This window comes from Panthera onca, chromosome A2 (assembly GCF_046562875.1).
Source record: "Panthera onca isolate mPanOnc1 chromosome A2, mPanOnc1 haplotype 2, whole genome shotgun sequence".
NCBI lineage: Eukaryota > Metazoa > Chordata > Mammalia > Carnivora > Felidae > Panthera > Panthera onca.
This window is the reverse complement of record NC_138340.1, coordinates 145,026,616-145,044,190: the sequence shown is the minus strand read 5'-3', so window position 1 is coordinate 145,044,190 and position 17,575 is coordinate 145,026,616. Positions and strand designations below refer to the sequence as shown.

Sequence of the window (17,575 nt, the reverse complement as noted above, 5' to 3'; positions counted from 1 at the left end):
CAATATTTATTTTTTGCTAGCTTTGGGCTAAGTAGTTCTTTTTCTAGTTCCTTAAGGTATAAGGTTAGGTTGTTGATCTGAGATATTTTTTCTTTTCTAACATAAATGTGTGTAACTATAAATTTCCCTCTTGGGGCTGTTGTTGCTGCATCTCAAAAATTTTGAGGGGCGCCTGGGTGGCTCAGTCGGTTGAGCGGCTGACTTCGGCTCAGGTCATGATCTTGCGGTCCGTGAGTTCGAGCCCCGCGTTGGGCTCTGTGCTGATAGCTAGGAGCCTGGAGCCTGTTTCAGATTCTGTGTCTCCCTCTCTCTGACCCTCCCCTGTTCATGCTCTGTCTCTCTCTGTCTCAAAAATAAATAAACGTTAAAAAAAAAAAATTTAATAAAAAAATTTTTGGTATGTTGTGTTTCCAGTTTCTTTTAAGATATTTTCAATTTCCCTTCTTGTTGTTTCTTGTCCCATTGGTTGTTTTTAGTATGTGTTACTTTTGGGCCATGTGGCTGGCTCAGTCAGAAGAGCATGCTATTCTTGATCTTGGGTTCGTGAGATATTGGGTGTAGAGGTTACTTTTAAAAAAAGTCTAAAAAAGATGCTTGAAAAATAAATCTTTGCACCCCTATCCCCAAGTTTAACAGTCCACAAGGAAGTAGTGTTTTGTTTTGTTTTGACTTTTGATTCTGCCCTTCCTTTTGAGATCTCTATGTTTGTTTTATTTATTTTGAAACATTTATTTTGAGAGAGAGAACGAGTAGAAGAGGGGCAGAGACAGAGGGAGTGAGAGAATCTCTAGCAGGCTCTGCGCCAACACCATGTAGCCTGATGTGGGGCTCAAACCCATGAACTGTGAGATCATGACGTGAGCTGAAACCAAGAGTCAGATGCCTAACCAACTGTGCCACCCAGGCTCCCCAAGATCTCTACTTTTAAAGAGGTAGAAAGATGTAAGTTAGAAATATAGATAACCCATAATGATAAATTGGAAGTTTTACTGGTTTCTGCCATTCAGATTAAAGCACAGTATGGCATTCATTGTACAATTAATGAACTTTTCCTTTTTTTGTAATTTTTTTTTAATGTTTATTTTTGAGAGAGACAGAGCATGAGTGGGGGAGGGGCAGAGAGAGGGAGAGACACAGGATCTGAAGCAGGTTCCAGGCTCTGAGCTGTCAGCACCGAACCTAACGTGGGGCTCGAACTCATGAACCTCGAGATCATGAGCTGAGCTGAAGTCGGATGCTTACCCCAGTAATGAACTTTTACATTGAAGTTTTTAGTTTGTTTTGTCGCTCCAGTTTGGTTTTTAAACACAGATACAGAAAACAGCATGGGAGGAATGTATAACCTGGTAAATTACTGAATGTGGTATCCATATAGTTACCACCCAAGTCAAGAAATAGAACTCTACTGGCCATTCCAGAAGTTTTCCTTGTGCTTTGTTTGACATAACTGCTTCCTTCTCCCTAAAGGTAACCAGTAACCACTGTCCTTTCATAGTAATTCTTTCTTTGTATTTCTTTATAGTTTTTAGTCTTGCTGTGTTGTTGTTGTTTTTTAAGTTTATTTTTTATTTATTTTTATGAGCGAGTGTGTGGGGAATCACAAGCAGGCTCTGTATTGTCAGCGTGGAGCCTGATGGGGGGGCTCGAACCCATGAAGCGTGAGATGGTGACCTGAGCTGAAATCAAGAGTCCAACAATCAACTGACTGAGCTGCCCATGCACCCCTGTTGTTGTTTTGATATATTTTTTTTAATTTTTTAACATTTATTTATTTTTGAGAGACAGAGTGATAGAGCATGAGTTGGGAAGGAGCAGAAAGAGAGGGAGACAGAATCTGAAGCAGGCTCCAGGATCTGAGCTGTCAGCACAGAGCCCGACGTGGGGCTCGAACTCACGGACCATGAGATCATGACCCGAGCTGAACTCAGACGCTTAACCTACTGAGCCACCCAGGTGCCCCTTAATATTTATTTTTGAGAGAGTGTGTGTGTGTATGCATGAGCTGGGGAGGAGCACAGAGAGGGAGACAGGATCCAAAGCAGGCTCTGTGCTGTTAGCACAGAACTCTGTGCTGGGCTTGAACTCAAGAACCGTGAGATCATGACCGGAGCCGAAGTCAAATGGTTAATCAACTTAGCCACCCAGGAGCCCCTTGCTGCTGTTTTTAAGAATATGTGTTTTGAGTGTCTTTTAATCTGTAGGTTCTCTTTATATATAGATTATTTAACTGTTGAAGAATCTGGGCCATTTGACCTGTTGAATTTCCTAAGTGTGGATTTTGCCAGTTGTATACTTATGAGTCAGTTCTAGTCTCCTCTGTATTTCCTGCAAATTGCCAGAGAATCCAGAGACTTGATGACACACAGATTTGATCCTGTTGTCATTCTGGTATCCTCTTTTATCAAGATGCACATAATATTTGGTGGTTTGTTCTTGTGATCTACTGTGAAGCAAATTACCCTAAAACTTATTGACTTAAAACAAAAATCCTTTTATTGTATCTCTTAATTTTGTAGGTCACAAATTCTAGCAGGGCTCTGTAGATGATAATTCTGTTCCATGAAGTTTGGTGGATGGGCTGGTCTGGAGGTTCTAAGATGGCTTTGTTCACATGCCTGACACTCTGGTAGAAATGGCTGGAAGGCTGGACTTAGCTGGGCTCCTCTTGTTTACATGTAGTTTTAGGTGTCTTTACATTGTCTCTCCAGCAGAGTAGTCCGAGTTCTTACATAGTAATTGTCCAAGAATTTGTGGACATGCATTAAGACCAATAAATATTTTGGGGAGATGCTTTGATATACCCTGTTTCTTTTAAAGTGCACTGATTTTATCCCCCATCCATGAATCTTGCTGTAGCAATTATTACTGTGGTATTGAAATAGTGATTGTCTATTTTTCTCATTCCTTCTTACATTTATTAACTAAGCATTCTTCTGTAAAAAAAAGATGTCTTACATCTTACAGATAACTTCTCTGCAGTTATTTATTTGATCATTATTCACATCATTGTGGACTCATGGGTATTTGCTTTATTTTTGAGTTATAACCCAACACTATCGTAATAATCTACTTTCTTACACTAGGTTTTTTATCTTCGGCCATTGAGCCCTTTCATGTTGGCTTCTATGTCCTTTGGACTTAAGGCTAGTTTGAAAAATGTTTTTCTGGGGGTGCCTGGGTGGCTCAGTCGGGTGAGCATCTGACTTCGGCTCAGGTCATGATCTCACAGCTCATGGGTTCGAGCCCCACGTTGGGCTCTGTGCTGACAGCTCAGAGCCTGGAGCCTGCTTTGGATTCTGTGTCTCCCTCTCACTCTGCCTGTACCCCGCTCATACTCTGTTTGTCTCTGTCTCAAAAATAAACGTTAAAAAAAATTTTAATGTTTTTCTGGCCTACTTTCCTTGTAAAGATGTTATTCTGTTCATTATTTTCTTTTTCCTCCTATAGCTATATAGCATTTGACCTCAGTTGTTTTTTTGTGTGTGAAATTAGTCTTTCTGAACTTTAGGAGGTGTGGTTATGGGTAGTATTTTCATCTTCAAAGAACTTCCTTTTCTGTTGTTTTCTGATAGTATTTACAAATATGGTAGTTTGATTCCTAAGATTTCTTAGCTTTGTTACCTTCTTCTTTTCTTCCTTTATCTCATTTTACTTGTCCTGCATTATTTTGACTCAGTTCACAGCACTTGTCCTCAGTTTGGAGTCCTATCCTGTCCTTCCAGTTACAAGAGTTTATAGAAGCTAGACTGCACCATCTCCTTAGATTTTATGTAGGCCTCTTCTACCCACCTGCTTTTGGATTAGACAAAACTCTTCCACTTTCAGTTCTCAAATTGTCTCTCTGTTCTTTCTTTCCATTGAATATCTTTTGGCTCTATAGGTTTTCCTCTGCTCTTAGATCCATTAGATACCCTGTTGTTTTCCTCTGCTTCTGCTTTTACTGAAGCTGAAACTACACGGGTCTTATAGATGTTACTGGTTTGTCTCCAGCAACTTATATTTTGGGGTTCTTAGAGATAACTAAATAATATCCGGTTTTGTTTTAAATGTCCATAGTGCTTTAATTTTGTTCGTTAATTGGTGTGTTTTTATGAGGGCATTTATGGAGATTACAAGGCTTCATAGAATCTTTCTGCAATTATTTTTTTTAATGTCAGTTTGAGGGGTGCCTGGCTGGCTCAGTCAGTAGAGCACGCAGCTCTTGATCTCAGGGTCATCATTTCAAGCCCCATGTTGGCCATAGAGCTTACTTTAAAAAAAAGAAAAAGAAAAAGAAAAGATTAGGGGCCCCTGGGTGGCTCAGTTAAGCGGAACCTGGAGCCTGCTTTGGATTCTGTGTCTCCCTCTCTCTCTCTGCTCCTCCCCTGCTTGCACTCTCTTTCTCAAAAATAACCATTAAAAAAAAAAAAAAAAAAAAAGACTGGACCCCTGGGTGGCTCAGTCATTTAAGCGTCCAACTTCGGCCTAGGTCATGATCTCACAGTTCCTGAGTTCGAGCCCCGTGTCAGGCTCTGTGTTGACAGCTTGGAGGGAGCCTGGAGCCTACTTCAGATTCTGTGTCTCCCTCTCTCTCTCTGCACCTCCCCCGCTCATGTTTGTACTCTGTCTCTGTCAAAAATAGATAAACTTAAAAAAAAATTTTTTTTAAATAATAAAAAAAGAAAAAAAGACTCGATTATAAAATATCAGTTTGAGCAAAATATATTTTGATGTCATTAAACTACAGGTGTGCTTGAGTTACTGGTTAGATACTGAATAGCTAAAAACTTAGGTGACTGGAAGATTTTTTGTGATACAATGTTTCATGCTTATTTTCCACCATCTTATTTGAATGCTAAAGTTTTGGGTTTTTTTTTAAGAATTTTTTTTAAGTTTATTTATTTTGAGAGAGAGAGAGGGAGAGAGAGAGAACATGGGGGGGGGGGCGGGGAGGGAGAGAGAATCCTAAGCAGTCTCAGTAAGCACTATTAGTGCAGAGCCCGATGCAGGGCTCAAACTCACAAACCCCATGAGATCATGACATGAGCCGAAACCAAGAGTTGGACGCTTAACCGACTGAGCTACCCCAGGTGCCCCGAAAGCTCAGTTTTATGTTAATAAACCTGTCATGAATTTCAGGGTCTCTCTGTTTTCAGTTCACTTTGGGAATTTGTGCAGACCATTTATTCTACCTGTTTCTCTTCCTTAACTTCTGTTTATCTTTGGAAAGATCTTGAAGAATCATTATATATTACTTGTGAAGTACTCTATCATCATAAGAAATTGACTAGGCAGATCTATGTGATCTCTTTTCACAATTGCCTTTATTCCTGAACTAAGGTTGAAACTTTTTCTTCAGTTCCTTATTGCCAGACATTTTAGCCTTCTCCCAAGAAGAGGCAGTTTAGTAGAATTAGATTAGAATTTTATCAGTTGTTAATTAGTTGTCTTCTGTGTAGTACTGGACTTTGTTCTCAAAGTTATCTTTCAAAATAGAACTCTCTTTTATAACTGTGACTGGCTGTTAGAGACCAATTCCTGTGCTTTTGTTCCATTATTATTTTAATAGATATATTTATTTTCTCCTGTGAAAATGATTTTAGCGTTATGTGTAGTACTATGCCAAACATAAATACATCAGAAAATAATAGAAGTATGAGAAATATTCACTTGGGGTGAGATAATTTTTTTGCTGTCTTATTCAGGAACTAAAGACTGAAAGGTAGGCTTATTGAGACCAATATGAAATCTATTCTCCTATTTATAGATATATTAAAATGGTTTCTAGACTCCATTCTCAGAGTGAACAAAAGTTTATTCAGGTGGAAAAGAAACATCCAACGTATAGATAGGTTTGGAAGTTACACAGTGCCAGTTTTAGTAGGATCTTTTGGGACTTTTTTTCTTCATACTCTCCCCCTACACAATTAATGATTCTGATCAGCAAGATTAGATCTATTGACCTGATTGATAACTCTCATGCCTTCCCAGAATGAGTCAGAAGAATTTAGGTAATACTTTTGTTGAACAGGGCCTATAAATACATAGTTTGAGGTATTGGCTGAATTAGTGGGTGATTTAGCTTGTCAGATTTTTGTTATACTTTGGTCTATATGTGTTTTTATGTGTATTGAGATACATTAAAATTATTTAGTAAAATAATCTTTAAGACATTTTTGTTTGGTCTGCTTTCAGGTTCATGCATGGGAGATTTCAGACCAATTGTTACAGATCCGACAGGATGTGGAATCATGCTATTTTGCTGCACAGACCATGAAAATGAAGATTCAGACCTCATTTTATGAGCTCCCCACAGACTCTCATGCCTCTTTACGGGACTCATTACTAACCCATATCCAGAACTTGAAAGACTTGTCACCTGTCATTGTAACGCAGGTAAATCCTGTGCTTCTCATTAGGGAAATTTGTAAGGTCATTTGGATTCATCAAATTAATTTTGATTGACATTGCTAGGCCATGTTAAGTAATGTTAACAACTTTATTACAGACTCCTTGCTATATTCTTAAGTGGATAGAAAGTGAAAATGTAAATCTTCTATATTAATCTTAGAGTTCATTTGATTTAAAAGCAATTTAAATACCAGAAGTGGGGGAGGTGAGTAGAAGTTTTCACAGGCAGGAATGTGCCCTTCCCCCCACCCCACTGTTAAAATTGCAGATGATAAAAGTACTGTTTACTGTTCTGGGTCAGAAGTCTACATAGTTGCTTTAAAAAAAAAAATCCTTTCTGGATCAATTGGCTGGTAAAATTCTCATGAATGAAATAGTGAACCATCTGGCCTTTCCCCCTTAGACTGGGAAATACATTGGAAAGGAAAACTGGAAGCTTTAGTGAATACATACTCACATGTGTTCTCTGCCTGGCGTAGAAGTGCCCTTGAAGAGGAAGGAGGCTTTTGCCTAAGGCTTCAAGATGAGAAATGGAAAGAGAAGGGAAATGGCATTCCATTACTTGAGAAGTGAGTCAAAGGGCTGACTTTGTCAGTAGCTTTGGCCTTTTGGCAAAGTATAATTTATCTGTCCGTGAAGTTCTATGGTATTGCCAAATAAAAGTAAGTATTAATGTATTCTGAGGAAAATCTATAGTGTGTTCTTTCTGGCTTCTTTTTGTTGTTTTGGTTTTTTCATTTTTAGAGGTTAACTTTTTAAATCCTAGCAATTGGTAGCCAGCCCAGAAGAGTTTACATGGATATGTAGTTGTGGAGGTGAGGAGAGGTAGGGGGGTGTCAGTCTTCGTTGTCATATTGTTTGGAAAAAGTTTAGTTTCTTTGCTTGCCAACTAGTGTTGATGGTAACCCTATATCTGTTCATCGATTCATTTATTTATTCTCTCTTATTCAGCTGGCTTTAGCAATAGCAGATCTTGCACTACAGATGCCTTCCTGGAAGGGATGTGTGCAAACATTGGTGGAAAAGTAAGTTGTACTGACTGTATACTAGCATTTGGAATAGCTATTAAGCTACAAAGAGAAATTTATTAGCATTAGCTAGACATTTGGAGTATTTTCCCAAACCCTTAACGTAGAATTATTTATTATTAACTTTTGTTGGATTAAAAGAAAATCATTTAAAATTTAAGTATTACAGAAGTATGTTGCGTGGGACATAAAAGGCCCTTAAAATCACACACACACATGTTCCTTGAGTTAACTGCAGCAAAGTCTTTCACGGTCTTGTGGGTCACTCCCACTAACTGACATGTCAGCAGTTCTATAGAAGCATTGTCAGAATGTTTTAAGATTATTAAATTGAAAGTCATATGAGGCCCTGGGTGGCTCAGTTAGTTAACTTTGGCTTTGGTCATGATCTCACAGTTTGTGAGTTCGAGCACCCCATTGGGCTCTCTGCTGTCAGCGTGGAGCCCACTTGGGATCCTGTCTCCCTCTCTCTGCCCCTCCCCCATGCGTGCTTTCATCTATCTCTCTGTCTCTCTGTCTCTCTCTCTCTCTCTCTCTCTCTCTCTCAGAAATGAACATTAAATTTTTTTTAAAAGTCATTATGCATAAAAGTTCTTATTAATTGGGGTTTGTTTCTTATCTGTTCAAAAGGACAGTATCATTTTTAGATACACAGAGCCTACTACTTTGAATAAAAGCATTTCCTCATGGTCTTGGCAAGATAATCTTGGTATTTGCTTGCATTTTGGTTAAGAAAATTATTTTTGAACAAAGTGGATGTCCTTTTTACCTCCCACTACAGTGCATCATTAAGGCCTTTATATGGATAATTTATTTTTTTTGTTTTAAGAAAATGTTTACTGAGAAAATTAACACATGCTTCTTGAAAAAATTCTAATAGTATGGAAGGTTTCAGGGTAAAAGCCTTTCTGTCTCCCTATTCCTATGTTTCATGAGTAATCACTATTAATGATTGGCTGTATAGCCTTCCAGACTTTTCTCTTAAGCATTTTAAAATAAGTGCATATGCATTTTAATGTACTATGTATTCATTTGTTCATATGTAATATATTCCATATACTTTTTTTACTTTATACATTGTGGACATCTTTTCATGTTAGGACGTAGATATTTCATTCAGTATAATGGCTGTGTATGTTCCATTGTATGACTGTCTGTAACCTTTTTTATCCTAATTATGGAGGACCTTTATATTTTCCCAGTTTTTTGTTATTATAAAAATACCACAGTGCATATTTTTGTATACTTTGCATGTGTATGCGAGATTTTTCTGAGAGAGAAATTTCTGGAAGTGGAATTGCTAGGTCAAAGATTATACAAGCTGAAATTTTGATCTCCAGATACCTCTCCAAAAAATTACATATATATCTTTTCCACTTTAGCAGTAGTAAAAATGCTGCTTTTGTAGGTTATTCTGAGGCCTGTTGTTATCTTATGTGATTATTTTCTGACTGTAAATAACTTCTGTCTCTCCCCTTTTCTTTTCCAGATATAGCAATGATGTAACTTCTCTGCCTTTTTTGCTGGAGATCCTTACAGTGTTACCTGAAGAAGTACATAGCCGTTCCTTACGAATTGGAGCTAACCGGCGCACAGAAATTATAGAAGATTTGGCTTTCTACTCTAGTACAGTGGTATCTCTCTTGGTGAGGAAGCTTAAAATACTAAGTTGCTCCCTAGAGGCAAAAAGCCATGGTTGTTATTTTCTAATTCAATATCAGTATTGTGACCCACACCTTCATTCCCAAAGAATCTGAGCCATCAGCAATCCCGCTGTTTTTTGTTGTTGCTTCTGTAGTTTTACATTAATTTTTACTATTGAGCATGAATTACTAAGAAGCTCTCTAGAAAATTCTCTGGGTTCCAGACCAAGAACTTCTTGCTTCCATTGTATAGAAGGAACTCAGTTTTCCCTTGGTTTTTGGGATCAGTCACTCCAGCCTGCAGATTAACCCCCTACCCTTTTTTTCCCTATTGGTTCAGTGGCATAAGAAGCCCAAATTGTCCAGATGGTGGACTTATATTCCAATTTACTGGAATCATGTTTGTGTTTTCCTGGTGGAAGCATTCCTTCCTTGGGGGCCAAGATCTCAAAACCAACAGAGCTCAGATTCGCTGTTTACTATACATCCTTTACCCTGATATGAATTCCTTGATTAGACAGGATTCCATGATGGTTGGATATGGCATTCGGTGAATCCATAAATGATACATTGCTGACAGAAGCATTGCAAGCAGGGAAGGCATATCCATATCCAGAATATGAGTCTCTTCCTTCCTTTCTTCCTATGAGTCTTGTCCTTCAAATCTCTGCTTCCTTTGTGATAGAAGTGCAACATAATCAGTCAATCTGGTTCCTATGGCTGATGGTGCCATTTTAGGGCCTCAGTGTTGGTCTCTGCTGTTGGCAGGTTTGATACTCATCAGTAGTTTTAACTTAGTGGAAGTCCATGTTAATTCTAGTGTAGCCTCCATCCCTGCTACTGTGGCCACTTTGTTTATGAGGCCATTGAGTAAGCACTGGGTGGCTGGGGAAAGAGACTGATATTGTAGAGTTTGTCATTTTGTCCCTCTGTCATTGAAAGATTCCTCTGTATTCACACAGGACAGAAATCACTCCACAGTCTGGGCCTATTTGTATACCATTCATATGTACTTCTGCCTCAGACTTCTTGTCACCAATCTTCTGACCATGCTTCTTCCAAATCCCTGATCATCCATAGCACTGAAAATTGTCCATAAATACATGTAGATCCATATTTTCTTTTTTTTTCTTAATATTTATTTTTGAGAGAGAGAGAGAGAGAGAGACAGAGTGCAAACAGGGAGGGGCAGAGAAAGAGGGAGACAGCATCTGAAGTAGGCTCCAGGCTCCGAGCTGTCAGCACAGAGCCCGACGAGGGGCTCAAACCCACGAACTGTGAGATCATGACCTGAGCTGGAGTTGGATGCTTAACTGATTGAGCCACCCAGGCGCCGCTGTCATTTTCTTTTTGTAAGCACTTAAGTGAAGTCAGAAGAATCCAGTTGACACTACAGTCCTTGCAGTCATCATTACTGGGACAGTGGTCAAGTGCAGCAGCCGCTTGGACTCTCCAGTCATATGCTTGACTAACACTTCCTCATAATTGACAACAGACAATAGCTTGATTTGTTGTGATGACATCTGAAAAATGTTTCCCTGTGGTACTTAATAAACTTAATAAGGTCTATAATTGTGTCATGTCGCTTGTCATGTTACAGAATCTAGAAAATGAAATTAGTCCGTAATTGCCAGGAAAAATAGGCTGGCTGTAATCCAAGGTACCAAAGACCTCTTAAAACCTTTTTCGTGGTTTCCCCCACATTCCCTTATTCGTTCTATTCCATCTCATTTTGTCAGTATTATACTTTTGTCTTCTATTCAGGGGGAGCCATTCCTAAACATTGTGTTGAACTTTTAAAAATTTCAAATATTATTCTTTTTTTCTTACAGTTGAACTGAGCCTGTCCTCTAATACATTTTTTTTCCCTTCATTTATGCTTCATTTTGTTAATCCAAGATCAATTCTTACCTCTGCTATATTTTTACTGGTGAACTCTTCTGGCATTTATCTTTCAGGTTTTGAGGCTTTGCTTTAAGAGACAGTTCTGTTTTGTTTTGTTTTTTATTCAGAGACAGAGTTCTTAATAATATAGTTCTTCAAAAAAAATTTTTTTAAATGTTTTTATTTTTGGAGGAGAGACAGAGAGAGAGAGAGAGACAGAGACAGAGCATGAGCGGGGGAGGAGCAGAGAGAGAGGGAGACAGAATTCGAAGCAGGCTCCAGGCTCTGAGCTGTCAGCACAGCACCCAGTGCGGGGCTCGAGCTCACAAACTGTGAGATCATGACTGGAGTCGAAGTCAGACGCTTAACCGACTGAGCCACCCAGGCGCCCCAATAATATAGTTCTTAAAGAGGAACCCAGGGTAACTTAGTTCTGAAGCTTTATGGTGTGTGTTTGATTTAATTAGCAGATTTTTTTTCCCTTCAAAGCAACTAGATTTAGATGTAGGGTTTTTTCAAAATTCTGTTTTTGAGTCAGAAGTTAGAATGTATAGTCATTCTATACATTCCATTTGTAAACATCCTGTCTTAGTAAATTGAAATGTCATTCAGGAAGTATAAAGGCCAAATGGTTCTGTAATGACTTTACATCAAGAGCTTCGTCAATTCAAGTTTATGTGTGGTTGCAGTGAACTTGAATCATTTCTGTTTTTCTTCTTTGATTTCAATTCAGTTCAGTACAATTCATACTAATTGGGAAGTATGTAATTATAATTGGCCTGATGATACTGCAAACATAAGGGGACTGTGGCTACCTAGAAGTACAAGGGTCAACATTTAGACCACTGTGGGATTCTGAACCCCAACACATGCCCCCCAAACCCCATGGCAATTATATTTCTAATCCATTACTTGTAAAAGTTATTTTGAAACATTATTTTCATCCAGAAAAAGTTACATTACACTTGATTTTGGAAAAAATACACATCACAAAAACAGTTTGCAGAGAGAAACAGTGGTGAGTTTTAGTCTGAGTTTTCATTTTATCTCTTTTATCAACCCACCATATTTATAGTAGAGTCACTTTATGTGGAATGGCGTATTTGCTAGAATGTTCAAGTGCTGAAGCTGAAACGTCAGCTTTTCATGTGGGGATGTACATTACTCGGGCTAGCTTATTTTTATTCTGTAAAATCAACTGCATAGACGAGTACTATTTTAAAGACACTTTAAAAAAAATGTTTATTTTGAGAACAAGAGAGCGTGCATGAGCGGGGAAAGGGGCAGAGAAAAAGGGAGAGAGAATCCCAAGCAGGCTCCACGCTGTCAGTGCATAGCCTGACAGGGCACTTGATCCCATGAACTGTGAGATCATGACCTGAGCTGAAATCAGGAGTCGGACGCTTAACCGACTGAGCCACCTAGTTGCCCTTATAGACAATTTTTTGATGAGATTACATTAATGAAGAAGTGGGATCTAAGAAACAGTTATTTCTGGAATACAACTATTCTGAGGGAAGTCTGTAATCTATCTCAGCTTCCCAGTTGACAAAGTGGAGATAATAGTGCCTGCCTGTAGCTTTAGTGGGGATTAATGAAGAGTGTTGAGAGCAGCATCTGACACTTACAAAGCACTTTTGCCTGTTAGCTGTTATTATTATCCTTCTCATTATTACACCTATAACGTGATTGGACCTAGTGGTTTAAATATAAAGTTGGGCATTATTTAACTTTTTTTTTTCCTTTTTTTCAGATGACCTGTGTAGAAAAAGCAGGAACAGATGAGAAGATGCTTATGAAGGTCTTCCGCTGTTTGGGAAGTTGGTTTAACTTAGGAGTTTTGGACAGTAACTTCATGGCTAACAATAAGTTACTAGCACTCCTTTTTGAGGTTTTGGTAAGGAATGGCTTTGTTTATGAAAGTATTTCTACCACATAGTCGCTTTCGGTAATAACTAACCTTCTGGGACATCGTGTTTTCAGATTTCTGCACGGTGATTGGAAGGTGTATAGTAAGAAAGCAGCAGTGTCCCTTCCTTGTTACCAAGTACCAAATTAAGGTATTAGTATTAATACTCAGAATAGAATGTAGTTAGATTTAATAGGAAAGCGGTCTTATACATAGATCCGTGATTTACATATTAAACTCTAAGTAACAAAAAACCATTGGTCTCTTTTTACCTGTTTTAAAAATATAATAATGGTCATTGGGTCTCAGACAGTTATAGGTGAGAATATTATCTTCGCAATTGAGATAGTTCACTTAAGCATCAGGGTTCACTTAAGCATAGGGTAGATTTAGGGCTTTTGAGATTAATGGAATAAACAGTAGTATCTTTTTATATATTTATGCATGTCTTCCATAAACTGTGAAAGTGATAATGCCTCCTAATACATTCCTTTGTCTTGGTAGATAGGACTAAGCAAGCATGTGGAATAAAACTACTTTTTAACACAAGGAACAGCAATATCTCAAGGACATATTGAACAGGTCTTTGGAGATGGGAGTGACTTTGTCCCGTTTTCCTGGATAGTTACCTTCCATGAAGTCATTAGTATGGAAGCTCTGTGGATACTGGTTGTGTGCTGGTGCACTACTATTTAGAAGATGGTAGCATGATACTCGATTGATACTGCTGTGAAAAGAAAAGAAAAAGGAAGGCATATTCAAGGAGACATTTTTGTGTTTCATTGTCATCAGTGTATTTATGCTGCATTTTTGCATCAGGAGCTAAGACTCAGGAAAGTTAGGATGCTAATAATTATTTTGCTATCATGTCTATTGATGCCCTACCTTAGTAATGGTAATTTGTGTTCTCGTGTCACCAAGTTGTGTGAAGAGTAGTCAGTATAAAATTAAAATCCCACTGTTGGCTGAAAAATTCATGATTATGATTGATTACATATGAAAGGAGCACAGTCTAGGATACACTTCAAACTCAAGACAGTGTTACTTCTGGGAAGTAAGACTGGGGTAAGGAATGAGCTCAGTAGTGTGCCAGCATGATACCATCTTCTCTACTGATCCAGTGTCAGGACTTCTCTGCCACTTAAAAGAAGAGCGATTTTAGGGTCAGGGTCAAATATATTCTCATTCTTCTTAGATTCATTGTGGTTCAAAATCATGGCATATTTCAGTTTGCTTTATAGTTTGACCACAACTTTATTATAAATACAGCCTTTTCTCCCATAGTTCTTTTTTAAAAAGCTTTTACAAATATGATACTTCATATAACATTACAAAAGAATAAATTTGAACATTTAATTTTTACAAGGTAGTAACAATCAGAAATATTTATGAATCTACCGCTTAACCTAAGAATAATCTAATGAATGATTTACATATATCTGTGTGTTCTCCTGACCTTGCTAGTACAGCTCTGGAGATTCTAAATGTCCTTGTATTTTATTATTCACAGAAGACTAATATGCCTTTACTAAATTTATCCATCCTCTCAACTGTATTCTCCTGAATAGAAACCCTAGAGGTCTCGCTCTTTGAACCTTCTTCTGATCTGCTCTAATTTGTATCAGTTGCTCTTTAGATCTGCTCTCCAGCTGTCATCTTGGAACTTCTCTCTACTATGCTTCTGGATTGGATTGTTTCTTGAACCTCCTTAAATACCTTCCTCAGAAGGATATGTGGGAAATAAACTTTGGATTTTTGCATTCCTGGGAAACATTTTTATTTTGCTTTCGTTCTTGGTTGGTGGTTTAACTAGATATAGAGTTCTAGGTTCAATATTTTTTCCCTTCAAGATTTCCCAGGCCTTTCTCTCTTGTATACTCGCAGGCATCATTGCTAATGAGAAGCTGAATAACTGATCTTTGCTCCTTTCAAAGTTACCTTCTCCTCTCATCCCCAGAAGTTACAAGAACCTCCGTTGAACCTTGATATTCTGAAATAGCATGATAATGTGTTAGGTATGGGTGTTTGAGACTTGTTGGGCGCTTTTATTTTAGGTAGTACTTGAATATCAGAAGGAAAAAAAAGATGGAAAAGATTTCCACAGACTAAAACGGGGCGGGGAACACCTGGCATTCTGTTTGAAGGAACTGGTATGGGGGGAGAAAACACATGGAATTTTAGAAGTCATGTGACTGTGATTAAGGTACAAAAAGGCTGATTTGCTTGGCATATAGGGAAATAGAAATAGGACAGGGAAGATTGATGAATATTGTCTGATTGAAGGCCATGACTGTTAGGCTATACATTTAAAGTACATGTTCAGAAACAGGCTGTAATTGTTTTGCTAGTACTTGGATTACGGCCCAGTGATCATACTTCATACTTCCCCATTCCTGCTATCTCCCAGCAACAAGATAAGACCTCATCCAACCTACATGAAGCTGCTTCAGATTGTGTGTGCTCAGCTCTCTATGCCATTGAGAATGTGGAGACTAACTTGCCGTTAGCCATGCAACTTTTTCAAGGAGTCCTGACATTGGAGACTGCATATCATATGGCTGTGGCACGTGAAGATTTAGACAAGTGAGTAATTATTTCAGGCAGTAGCCCTGGGTTCCATCCTTCGTGATTCTTTATGACTCTATTTGTAAATAAAGACACCACATCCTAAAGATGGTCTACTATTCTCAACTGAACCTAGAGTGGTAAATTGGATGCAAAAAGAGAGATTGTAATCATGGAAGGGATCCTCACAAAGGATAAGGCTCCAAGAATTAGGGGTGAACTTTGGAGTATCAAGTATGATTTGATAAGAATTTGGTTCAGATGTTTTAGTAATTGAGAATTTGAACTGACTTAAGAGTCATTTGCTTATCTGTATAAAATATTAAAAAAAGGTAGCTGTTAGGGAGATTTTGATACAACATAGCAAATAATCACCACATGTCCCTTAGGGTAAGGATCCTTTTGTTGATTTAATTAACTGAGTCTGTACATATAATATACAGATTTCTGACGTGGTGTTCTCATTACTCTTTCTTCTACAGAGTTCTGAATTACTGCCGTATTTTCACTGAACTGTGTGAAACTTTTCTTGAAAAAATAGTTTGTACTCCAGGACAAGGTCTCGGGGACCTACGAACTCTGGAACTGCTGCTCATTTGTGCAGGACATCCTCAGTATGAGGTAGTGTCTATATTATGCTAAAGCCACTATTCTCCCAAGCTGTATGTTGCATATTACCTATATTCCATTGCCACTCGTCCCGCTTTTTATTTGTGCGAAACTGTAGTCTCATTTTTGATAAACGTGATATAGGAATTTCCTCTGTATTGGAGTTTTTTCTTTTTAAATTATATTTGGGTTTCTGCTTTGAATTCTTTTCTGTTTTCTTACCTGGTTAGCTGGGCTGACTGCCCTGGGCACCTTAGGGAACCCATTAGAAAGAAAGTGTAATGCTTTTTTACTGAGTCCCTTCTCTACATCCAGTTATTCTTTTTAGAGCTTTACAGCTCATATAAAATCTTCACTCTGCATCTATAAGTTTTAACATCCAAAGTTTTTCTCCAAATTGTGGGTGGGAATGAGAAAGAGATTGAGGAGTGCCTGGGTGGCTCAGCTGGTTAAGTGTTAACTCTTGGTTTTATCTCAGGTCATGATCTCACAGTTCATAAGATCAAGCCCCCTCTGCGCTGACAGCATGGAGCCTACTTGGAATCCTCTCACTCCCTCCCTCTCTCTGCCCCCTCCCAGTTGTGCACATGCGCGCGCTCTCTCTCTCTCAAAATAAATAAACTTTTAAAAGGTGGGGGGAGGGATTGAAAAGATTTAAAAGTCTACATTCCAAAATCTCTACAATACCCTGCCTCTTAAAAGAGTTGGCTAGATTTTTAAAAATCTTGTCTATTCAAGAAATTTTGCCTCCTCTTAATAGTATAAGAAGTGAGAAGGAAGTCCCAAATTGGATATTGTTTTAAATAGATCTGTTTTGGATCCTTGATGGGAAAAGGGTGGTAAGGCCCCTCTTAGGGAGAAGCACAGGAGTGCTGTGATTCTCATCCCTTTTTCTCTTATTGCATAAAAAATAATGTTTATTTGTTTGGCTTGATCTCATGAGGGTATCTAGATTTGGATGAAACGCAAAACATTTTGGGGAGGAAGTACAGCACTATGTAATAGTTATCACTCCTTTAAATAGTTCATGAGTAAGATGAACTGTGGATAAGGTCCCAGACTCTTCCCTTTCTGTCCCACTCAAAAAAGTAGGGGAGTAAAAATGACATAAGGTTGGTATTTTCAGGGATTTGCAGATGGTTTGTCTGGCAAAAGGTGTGTTAATCTCAAAACGAAAGGATTTTAGGGGCGCCTGGGTGGCTCAGTCAGTTAAGTGTCCGAATCTTGATCTTAGCTCAGGTCTTGATCTCAGGGTCATGAGTTCAAGCCCCACATTGGGCTCTGCTCTAGGCGTGAATCCTATTTAAAAAAATAAATAAATGAAAGGGTTATAGATTTGAGAAAAAAGACTTTAAAAGAGACTTCCATTTCTGTATCTGTTTCTCTAAATTCAGAATCTACTGTTGAGAAGTTATCAGCTAAATATAGGGACTGCATAGCCAGTCATCCTAAATAGAGTTTGGGTCCTAACATGGGAAGATAGTTTGGGAGGATAATAATAAATCTGCTAGAGAAAACAGGTGCCTTCTTAACTTTACTCATAATAT

At 38.3% G+C, this 17,575-nt stretch overlaps 1 protein-coding gene across 3 annotated transcripts in view; it reads left to right on the top strand.

The window, feature by feature from the left end:
- The window catches only part of TNPO3 (transportin 3), a 75,675-nt gene that overhangs the window by 22,272 nt on the left and 35,828 nt on the right, over positions 1-17,575 (top strand). For 2 of the 3 annotated variants that reach the window (XM_060633095.3, XM_060633096.3), the window contains 6 exons: positions 6,175-6,375; positions 7,342-7,415; positions 8,908-9,064; positions 12,699-12,842; positions 15,262-15,437; positions 15,902-16,040. In XM_060633095.3, the coding sequence (XP_060489078.1) occupies positions 6,175-6,375; positions 7,342-7,415; positions 8,908-9,064; positions 12,699-12,842; positions 15,262-15,437; positions 15,902-16,040 (891 nt within the window). Of the gene's footprint in view, positions 1-6,174; positions 6,376-6,869; positions 6,960-7,341; positions 7,416-8,907; positions 9,065-12,698; positions 12,843-15,261; positions 15,438-15,901; positions 16,041-17,575 lie in introns of those variants that run through there. The other variant, XM_060633097.3, reaches the window with a different exon arrangement.